Source organism: Tachyglossus aculeatus, unplaced genomic scaffold (genome assembly GCF_015852505.1).
Source record: "Tachyglossus aculeatus isolate mTacAcu1 unplaced genomic scaffold, mTacAcu1.pri SUPER_34, whole genome shotgun sequence".
In the NCBI taxonomy this organism is placed as follows: Eukaryota; Metazoa; Chordata; class Mammalia; order Monotremata; family Tachyglossidae; genus Tachyglossus; species Tachyglossus aculeatus.
This window is the reverse complement of record NW_024044839.1, coordinates 302,154-312,500: the sequence shown is the minus strand read 5'-3', so window position 1 is coordinate 312,500 and position 10,347 is coordinate 302,154. Positions and strand designations below refer to the sequence as shown.

Below are 10,347 nucleotides of genomic sequence, written 5' to 3'. Positions count from 1 at the left end.
CTTGGTGTCATCCTCGACTCTGCCCAGTCGTTCACCCCTCACATCCAATCCGTCACCAAAACCTGCCGGTCTCACCTCCGCAACATCGCCAAGATCCGCCCTTTCCTCTCCATCCAAACTGCTACACTGCTGGTTCAACCTCTCCCCCTACCCCGACTGGATTACTGCATCAGCCTCCTCTCCGATCTCCCATCCTCCTGTCTCTCCCCACTTCAATCTATACTTCACGCCGCTGCCCGGATCATCATTGTGCAGAAACGCACTGGGCATGTTACTCTCCTCCTCAAAAATCTCCAGTGGCTACCAATCAATCTGCGCATTAGGCAGAAACTCCTCACCCTGGGCTTCAAGGCTGTCCATCCCCTCGCCCCCTCCTACCTCCCCTCCCTTCTTTCCTTCTCCAGCCCAGCCCGCACCCTCCGCTCCTCTGCTGCTCACCTCCTCACTGGGCCCCGTTCTCGCCTGTCCCGCCGTCGACCCCCGGTTCACGTCCTCCCCTTGGCCTGAAACGCCCTCCCTCCGCCCATCCGCCACGCTAGCTCTCTTCCTCCCTTCAAAGCCCTACTGAGAGCTCACCTCCTCCAGGAGGCCTTCCCACACTGAGCCCCCTCCTTCCTCTCCCCCTCCTGCCCCTCCTCATCCCCCCGCCTTACCTCCTTCCCCTCCCCACAGCACCTGTATATATGTTTGTACAGATTTATTACTCTATTTTACTTGTACATATTTACTCCTCCTGCCTTCAGGACATCTCCATCTGGATGTCCGCCCGCCACCTAAAGCTCAACATGTCGAAGACTGAGCTCCTTGTCTTCCCTCCCAAACCTTGTCCTCTCCCTGACTTTCCCATCTCTGTTGACGGCACTACCATCCTTCCCGTCTCACAAGCCCGCAACCTTGGTGTCATCCTCGACTCCGCTCTCTCATTCACCCCTCACATCCAAGCCGTCACCAAAACCTGCCGGTCTCAGCTCCGCAACATTGCCAAGATCCGCCCTTTCCTCTCCATCCAAACCGCTACCCTGCTAATTCAAGCTCTCATCCTATCCCGTCTGGACTACTGCACTAGCCTTCTCTCTGATCTCCCATCCTCGTGTCTCTCTCCACTTCAATCCATACTTCATGCTGCTGCCCGGATTATCTTTGTCCAGAAACGCTCTGGACATATTACTCCCCTCCTCTAAAACCTCCAATGGCTACCGATCAATCTGCGCATCAGGCAGAAACTCCTCACCCTGGGCTTCAAGGCTCTCCATCACCTCGCCCCCTCCTACCTCACCTCCCTTCTCTCCTTCTACTGCCCAGCCCGCACCCTCCGCTCCTCCACCACTAATCTCCTCACTGTACCTCGCTCTCGCCTGTCCCGCCATCGACCCCCGGCCCACGTCATCCCCCGGGCCTGGAATGCCCCCAATCCTTCTGCCCATCCGCCAAGCTAGCTCTCTTCCTCCCTTCAAGGCCCTGCTGAGAGCTCACCTCCTCCAGGAGGCCTTCCCAGACTGAGCCCCTTCTTTCCTCTCCCCCTCGTCCCCCTCTCCATCCCCGTCTTACCTCCTTCCCTTCCCCACAGCACCTGTATATATGTATATATGGTTGTACATATTTATTACTCTGTTTATTTATTTATTTATTTTACTTGTACATTTCTATCCTACTTATTTTATTTTGTTGGTATGTTTGGTTCTGTTCTCTGTCTCCCCCTTTTAGACTGTGAGCCCACTATCGGGTAGGGACTGTCTCTATGTGATGCCAATTTGTACTTCCCAAGCGCTTAGTACAGTGCTCTGCACATAGTAAGCGCTCAATAAATACGATTGATTGATTGATTGATTGATTTACTATCCTATTTATTTTATTTTGTTAATATGGTTTATTTTGTTGTCTGTGAGCCCGCTGTTGGGTAGGGACCGCCTCTATATGTTGCCAATTTGTACTTCCCAAGCGCTCAGTACAGTGCTCTGCACACTGTAAGCGCCCAATAAATACGATTGAATGAATGAATGAGTGAATGAATGCATGCATGAATGAAGGAATGAATGCCGGGCTCTCGGAGCTCCTGCGGCCCCCTCGGAGCTGCGTCTCCCAGAATGCGCTGCGCTTATTTACATATCTTTGCTCGTTTTTTTCCCGTAGTATAAATCGTCGTCCAGAAGATCCAAATTACCTCTGTTCTGGGCAACCTGTGCAGTCGAAGGTAATTTTAGTCCCTGGTTCCACGAAACAGTGTGGGCTACTTCAGGACAAATCATAAGCCACTATAAGGTAAAAGAAAGACCTCTCTGAGACCTATATAAGGGGCTGTGAGGGACGTTGCACTTGTGCTCGCTTCGGCAGCACATATACTAAAATTGGAACGATACAGAGAAGATTAGCATGGCCCCTGCGCAAGGATGACACGCAAATTCGTGAAGCGTTCCATATTTTTCTTTCTTCCGGTTGGGCGACACCTGCAGCGAAGAAGTTTTGGGACAAGTCGAGGGGGAGGATAATCAGTCAATTTTTTTTTTTTTTACTTATAGAGCTCATTTACCACCGACTGCTTGCATTGCTCCTTACTAAGCCTCTGGAATGCTCAACAAATGATGCTATTATTACTTTTACTACTACTGTTGCTGCAGTCAATCAGTCAGTCATATTTGAGCTCTTATTCAGTATACTGCACTGTACTAAATAATTGGGAAAGTATAATAGAACAATAAAAATAGTAATCACGAGCCCAGCTCACAGAAAGTTTACAATCTAGTTGGGGGAGAGATTTCTAAAAAGCACTCAGCAATAGGGAAGCAACAGGAGTTTAAAGATATGTTCATAAAAGTACTATGGGAACTAGTGAAAAGATTGGGCTCTGGAGTGCTTAGGTAATACAAATTTACTCAAGTGGAATTTGGGGGGATATATGGTAGGGAGATCAGAGATGAGAGGTTAATCTGGGAAGGTTTTCTTGAGGCAAAGTGATTTCAGAATGGCTTTGAAATGGGGAAAAACTGTGGTTTCCTGGGATGTGAAGGAAGAGGGAGTTCCAGAAAGAAAAATAGTCATAGTGAAAGTCACGATGCCTGCCCTCAAGGAGTACGCAAGGAGTCCTTAAATCAGTATTCCAGAGCCCCATTAGAACAAGTGAGTGGTGCTATCCTGTCGGTCCCACCTTCACAACATCGCTAAAATCCGCCCTTTTCTTTCCAACCAAACTGCCCTCACGTTAATACAGTCACTAATCCTCTCCCCTCTGGATTATTGCATCAGCCTCCTTACTGACCTCCCAGCCTCCTGTCTTGTCTCTCCCCATTCCAGTCCATTCTGCTCTCTACTGGGTGGATCATTTTTCTACAAAAACGCTCAGGACATATTTTCCCACTCTTCAAGAAACTCCAGTGGTTGCCCATCCACCTCCGCATGAAACAGAAACTCCTCACCATTGGCTATAAAACTGTCCACCACCTTGCCCCCGCCTACCTCACCTCATTACTCTCTACATCCCAGTCTGCACACTTCACTCCTCTAGTGCCGCTATCCTTCTTCCTGTACTTCCATCTCGTCTACCTCGCTTCCCACCCCTCACCCACATCCTGTCCCCATTCTGCCTCTGCCCTGGAACGCCTCTCTCCTCAAATACGGCAGACAATTACTCTACCCCACTTCAAAGCCTTATTGAGGTCGCGTTTCCTCCAAGAGGCCTTCCCTGACTGAGTCCCTTTTCCTCTTCTCCCACTCCCTTCCGCGTCGCCCTGACTTGCTCCCTTTGTTCATCCCCTCTCCCAGCCCCACTGCACTTATGTACATATATGCTATTTATTTACATTAATGTCTATCCCCACCCCCACCCCTAGAATATAAGCTTGTTGTGGGGAGGGAATGTAGCTGTTTATTGTTATATTGTACTCTCCCAAGCGCTTAGTACAGTGTTCTGCACACAGTCAGTGCCCAATAAATACGATTGAATGAATAAATCAGTGAATGAACATTTTTTCCAACTTTTTTTTAATTGAAAAATGCAACACTCCTGCCTCCCTGAGGTGACTAGTACACTTACAGTTTTATAAACTGAGTGGTAGTAGATGCTGATAAATCGATCTGGTTTACCTTGAGTTTCACGATTGGGTTTGAAAGGATCAGAGGAGTAGAGCAGAAAATATAATTTAGTGAACTCCTCAATCAATCAATCGTATTTATTGAGCGCTTACTGTGTGCAGAGCACTGTACTAAGCGCTTGGGAAGTACAAGTTGGCAACATATAGAGAGAGCCCCTGCCCAACAATGGGCTCACAGTCTTTTATGCAATGTTCTTGGGAGATGTGAAACCAAAAAGCGACATATTCCTTGCTCATAATAAGTTTATAATCTACTGGGAGAGTCGGGAACAAAAATAATTTCAAGCACACTAATCAAAACAGTTGAATTTACAATTGAAAAAAAGAATACGTAATCGCTGAGAGGCTGAGTTAGGCATGGCTAATGGGTTTACATGATTCGGACTGTTTGTGGATTAATACCCTAAAACTTTAAGCAACTCCCCCCCATCAATCAGTCCCACGTTTCGTCCGGCCCGGGCCTCCCGGCTCCTAAGATGCTTGGAGAAACCTCAGGTTGGCTCCCCTTGTAGGACGGCGGCTCGCAAGGTTCCAGGCGGCCATGTTTCGTTAGGCTACCGAAGCCGGCCAGGCAACCATCTTTGAGACGGGCAAGGAACTAACACCATCCTCTAGCCCCCTTATGTCAGCTTTGGTAGCCATCTTTGATGTGGGCACCCCCCCCCCCCCCTTTCAGCCAACTGACTGAATTCTGGATCCGACAGCTCGGAGACTCCGCTTTCCGAGGACAACGTACATAAGGGCCATTCTCCCTGGCCCTTTATGTGTCTGTGATTTCGCTTTGACCGTTGAGCATCCCCCTCACCACCGAAGCTTCCGCCCCAAATAAAGATGGCCACCATCCCTCCCGCCACTCGGCCGCTCTTTCTCTCGATCTCTATGATCACCAGCCTCCCCCGGGCTCCCGGAAGCCACGGCAATTTCCTCTCCCGTTCAAACTCCCGGTGGATCCCCGCCGCTGCACCGTGCTGTGCCGTGCTCCGCCGCCCGCCCTCCCTCCCGGTAGGTGTCTCTCCGCCTGCTCTGCCTCTGCCAACTTGTACTTCCCAAGCGCTTAGTACAGTGCTCAGCACACAGTAAGCGCTCAATAAATACGATTGATTGATTGATTGATTGACGGAGCCTAGTGCACCAAGCCCGAGGCCAACAGGGCACAGCTTCCTCTTTCCTGCTCCTCCGGGGGTGATCTAAGGGGTGCGGGTCCCTGGGAGCTGTGCCACCAAAGTTTCAGGGGCCCGGAGCTGCGAAGACCCCGGAGGGACGGTAGAGGAAGGGAGGGAGCCTTGGGGGCAGGAGCTGCGGAGCCCCGGGACTCGGAGGGGTGATTAGGGGTTTCCCGGGTAAGAGAGATCCTGCGGACAGGAGCTGCGGGATCCCGGGACTCCGGGGGCCGGAGGTGCTTCCTGAGGGAGAAAAGTCCCGGAGGCAGGAGATGCGGGGTCCCGGGGCTCCGGGGAGGGGTGGGCCTTCCCCTCTTAGAGAGGTTCTCCCAGGGCCAGGGCGTCTGCAGGTTCCCTGTCTCCCCCTTTTAGACTGTGAGCCCACTGTTGGGTAGGGACTGTCTCTATATGTTGCCAACTTGTACTTCCCAAGCGCTTGGTACAGTACTCTGCACACAGTAAGCGCTCAATAAATACGATTGATTGATTGATGGTGGCTGCGGCCTTGTTGAGCGCCCCCCGACCCAGCGCAGCCGTGGCCGAAGAGCCAGATCTGGGGGAAGGGACCCTTGGCCCCTGCCCTCCAACCCCTTCCCCACTCTCCCCCGCGGCCCCTGGCAGCCCTCCTGGGCTGGATTGGAGCGAAGGCGAGGCCCTCCCTCTGACTCCTCACCCTAGGCTTCAAGGCTGTCCATCACCTCGCCCCCTCCTACCTCACCTCCCTTCTCTCCTTCTCCAGCCCAGCCCGCACCCTCCGCTCCTCCACCGCTAATCTCCTCACTGTACCTCGTTCTCGCCTGTCCCGCCATCGACCCCCGGCCCACGTCATCCCCCGGGCCTGGAATGCCCTCCCTCTGCCCATCCGCCAAGCTAGCTCTCTTCCTCCCTTCAAGGCCCTGCTGAGAGCTCACCTCCTCCAGGAGGCCTTCCCAGACTGAGCCCCTTCCTTCCTCTCCCCCTCGTCCCCCTCTCCATCCCCCCCATCTTACCTCCTTCCCTTCCCCACAGCACCTGTATATATGGATATATGGTTGTACATATTTATTACTCTATTTATTTATTTATTTATTTATTTATTTATTTATTTATTTATTTATTTATTTTACTTGTACATTTCTATCCTATTTATTTTATTTTGTTGGTATGTTTGGTTCTGTTCTCTGTCTCCCCCTTTTAGACTGTGAGCCCACTGTTGGGTAGGGACTGTCTCTGTGTGTTGCCAATTTGTACTTCCCAAGCGCTTATTACAGTGCTCTGCACATAGTAGGCGCTCAATAAATACGATTGATTGATTGATTGATTGATGGGAGGCAGGGGGATGGACCGCCTGGTCGGGGAAGGGATGAGGTCACCGAGGCCAAATTGGTTTGTCCAAAGTGGCCACTGCACCGGCCGTCTGCTGGGGGAAGAGTGCAGCACTAGGGCCTGGCGGACAGACACAGGGACTCAAACAGGCCCTGCTCAGAAGTATCAAAGAGGGAAGGCAATTTGCATAAATTGCGGTGCTCGGGTTAAGATCGGGTAGTAAACCCAAGAAACAGAGCTGGAAGGATGTCCAAGCAAAGACCACTGTCAGGGGGGTGGGAACCAATCGTGAAGGCTTCCTAGAGGAGATGGGGTTGCAAGAACCTTTGAAGAGGGAGAGCGGGAGTCTGGCCGATTTGAAGGAGGAGGGAGCTGGCGCAGGGCGAGTGGGAAAACTCGGATTGGGTCAGCCGGACCAAACCCTGGGCCGCATTTTCTCTCGGGATAACCCCCCAGGGAGCCGAGAAGCCACTTCAGGGTCGCCTGTCGTGGCTTGTGGCCGGGGAGCCATCACAATCACATGCCCCTGCTTCCTTCCCTCCCTCCCCCTCCCTGCCCCCCGCTGAGGCCCAGGCTCCGGGACAATGTACATGCAGGTGATGACCCGCACCGACTCTCTGCTTCACCTGAAGAGGGTCCCCAGCATCCGGTCCTGGTCCCTCCTCGTGGGTAAGGGCCGGCTCCGCCTCCTCTCCCTGCTCTTTTCCCCACTCTGAACCTCGGGCAGCCTGCTCTCCCCACCCTGGAGAATCGAAGAACGGGTCTCCCTCTGCCCCATGGCCTTCTCTGCTCTCTCCCCACCCTGTACTGCCCCCGAGGGTTCTGTGCTGGAGCTGGGTGAGGGCTACCTGCCCAGGGGTTGGGGTGAGGGTTTCATCCAGGTGCGGCGGGGAGAAGGGAGGGTCGGGATCCATTGGGTGTTTGACCCCTCATTTCTCCTTGCTTCAAGGATTCTCCTCCATTGGCCTGGCAGCCGCGTACTACAGTGGAGGTAATGTGCCCCATCCGTCCATCCCCTCCCCTTCCCCTGGCCCTCCAAGCCCCCGGGGCAGTGCTGGACCAGGCTGGCACGCTGGGGGTGGGGCTTACAGATGAGGGCCCAGGGCAGGTGTCCGGGAGTTTTGTCCTCCCAGCAGACCAGCCATGGCCGTGTGTGCTGGGGGCCGCTGAGCCACGCTCTCTGCCTCTGTCCACCAGACAGCCTGGGCTGGAAGCTCTTCTACGTTGCCGGCTGTGTGTTCGTGGCATTGCAGAACCTGGAGGACTGGGAGGTGAGAGCGGCCGGCAAGGGCTGAAGACGTCGGTCCGGCCCTAAGGCCTAGGGCGGGGGGCAGCCGGAGAGGGGAGGGGATAGAGCCGTGCTGACTGCCTGAGGTGGGGCGGGTGTCTGGGAAGCCGCTTGGCTGGGGCTGACTCCGGACCCTTTTCCAGGAGGCCGTCTTTAACAAGAACACAGGGAAAGTCATCCTGAAATCCTTTAACCTGTACAAGAAGATGCTGACCCTCTCCAGGGGCGACCACGACCAAGGTAAGGGGTGGAATACTGTGGGGCTTGGAGGGGTGTGGGCTGGGCTGTCCCCCAGTCTCCCCCGGCCAGACTGGACCGAGCCCTTTCCCAGGAAGGTCTGTTTGGCTTGTTGATGAAGATGTGTGAGTGGCCGGGAGTGATCTTGATACTGAGACCCTCAAGAGGAAAAAACGACCCTGTCGGCTTTCCTGAGCCAGAGAGAAGGTGGTCACCGTTCTCTGTATATTTATGTCCTTATCCATCTCACGTCGGCAGTGGTGATGGGGCTGAAGGATGTCCAGGATGTGAACGTGGAGGAGGAGAAGGTCCGCTACTTTGGGAAAGGCTACATGGTGGTTCTACGCTTCTCCACGGGGTTCTCACACCCCCTGACCCAGACCGCCATCATGGGCCACCGAAGGTGAGGGGCTAACTGCAGGGACCTTCCCTCCACTCCCTGGGACCTTCCCTGATCCCTGTTCCTCCCCACACTGGGGGACCCTCTCCCCACGGGGCTGCTGGTGTCGTGGGTGAGGGGTACAAGACCGGGGACAGGGGAGTTACTCAGCTGAGAGTCTAGTCCCCCGACCCTCCCATCGTGGCACCGGGCCAAGATTTCAACCCTCCGACCCTCCTGTTGTGCCATTTCCCCCAGCGACGTGGAGGCGGTTGCCCAGCTGGTCACCAGTTTCCTGGGTCTGCATCGGCCGGCCAGCCCCACTGACCTGTCCCAGGGCAGCGACACTGAGGGCAGTGATCTGGAGGACCCCAGGGCCCGGCTCTGACCGGACCCGCGTCCCCCTCCACGCCGCTTTCTGCCCCGTGGCCTCCTCGCCGCTGCTGTCGGGCCTCTGAGCCGAAGGAGGCCCCACGCTGTGGGGAGGGGAGCGTTCTCCCCCCTGCTTCTACTGCTCTGGGAGAGCGGCACCCCCAGACTGGCTCCTCCAGATCCTCCCGGAGGAAGGAGGGGGAGGAAGAGGGGGAGAGGGGGACATTGCTGCCTCCTCCGGGAAGCCTGGGCCATCTCTTTCCCTGGTGCTGGGGTGGAGGTCCGGGTGCCCACTGGACCCCCTGAAAGCCTTTAGGTGTAGGTGATCCAGGGCCCCTGCTCCCCCCACCCCCCACAGTCCTATCACAGCTGGGCTAGCTGTACATCCAGTCACAACCCACCTGTACAGACTAGGAGGGTGGAATGGGAGCTTGCCCACCCCCTGCACCAGGGCCCCACCTGCCTCTCCTGGGTGCCTGCTGTGGGGTGGTATGAGTGCATGAGGGCACAGCGGGGTCTTGGGACCCTGGGTCCACCTGGCCCGGTCCATCGGTGCCCGGAGAGCGGAGTGGGCCCAGGCAGCAGGGGACAATCCTCATGGACGCCGATTACAGTACTGCAGGCAAGGCCACGTTCTGGGCAGCCCCCTGGGCAGCTCTGCCTCACTCTCCCCTGGCCCCTCAAGCTGGCGGGGGGGGGCTTCCTTTGGACGCGGCTCTGAGCCTCTTGGCTGCTGTAAGGAAGCCAGGGGCCGCCCCTCCCTCTAGACTGCCGAGAGGCAGGCGTGCCCGTGTACTTGACCACTCCGCTTTTATGTCCAGCCGCCTGCTGCCCTCTGTAACTCGAGTTGAAGCCCGGAGCGTGTGCGTACACATGACTGTCTCTACCCAAACCCGCACCCCAATAAATGACATTCCAGACACCTGGATACTGTCACTGGGTGGGGGAAACTGTCATCCTCCTGGCACTGAGGACTCTCAGAGTAGGTAGGGGCTGACCAACCGCCCCTCCCATGGCACCCCAGATGGACCACCCCTTCCCCCCGCACCAGACTGACTGCCCTCTCCCCTCGCACCCCAGACCAACAGCCCCATCCCTCTGCAGTGCAGACTGCCCCCTTCTCACAGCTCCAGCCACCAGGATGACTCGGACCTGCCCATTGAAGTGGGTTCTGCCACTCGGCACCCTTCCCCTGACCCAGTGATTGTCCCAGGCCGTGCTATCCGAGCAGCCTCTGGCCACAAAAGCAGGCAGACGTGGATGGGCACAATGGATTTATTTGAGCGGGATTTCTCTCCAAGGATGGGGTGGAGGGGTGGATGGTTATATTCCTGACACCTCCCTCCCTACCCTGCCCTGCTTCACCGTAAGACCCAGTGCACTACTGCAGCTAGAGAAATCAATCAATCGTATTTATTGAGCACTTACTGTGTGCAGAGCACTGTACTAAGCGCTTGGGAAAACAAGTTGGCAACATATAGAGACAGTTCCCTACCCAACAGTTGGCTCACATTCTAGAAG

The 10,347-nt window shown here is 55.1% G+C and overlaps 1 protein-coding gene and 1 non-coding gene across 2 annotated transcripts; both read left to right on the top strand.

Moving 5' to 3' along the window:
- The first annotated feature begins 2,315 nt into the window (after positions 1-2,315).
- Positions 2,316-2,422, top strand: LOC119922095. Its single transcript, XR_005448630.1, has one exon. It is a non-coding gene; the product is annotated as a U6 spliceosomal RNA (small nuclear RNA).
- A 2,573-nt stretch (positions 2,423-4,995) lies between these two features.
- LOC119922032 (cytochrome b-245 chaperone 1) lies at positions 4,996-9,748 on the top strand. The gene is made up of 7 exons (XM_038742043.1): positions 4,996-5,087; positions 7,124-7,219; positions 7,500-7,541; positions 7,748-7,821; positions 7,982-8,078; positions 8,334-8,478; positions 8,713-9,748. Exons 2-7 carry the CDS (start codon positions 7,135-7,137, stop codon positions 8,840-8,842), a joined length of 573 nt encoding a protein of 190 aa, XP_038597971.1. The 5' UTR covers positions 4,996-5,087; positions 7,124-7,134; the 3' UTR covers positions 8,843-9,748.
- Positions 9,749-10,347: the final 599 nt, after the last annotated feature.

Excerpts from the sequence above, each read along its gene's own strand:
- LOC119922032 (XM_038742043.1), top strand. The coding sequence starts at position 7,135 with ATGTACATGCAGGTGATGACCCGCACCGACTCTCTGCTTCACCTGAAG. Across the intron at positions 7,822-7,981 it reads AGAACCTGGAGGACTGGGAG|GAGGCCGTCTTTAACAAGAA; the intron begins GTGAGAGCGGCC and ends ACCCTTTTCCAG. Across the intron at positions 8,479-8,712 it reads GCCATCATGGGCCACCGAAG|CGACGTGGAGGCGGTTGCCC; the intron begins GTGAGGGGCTAA and ends CATTTCCCCCAG.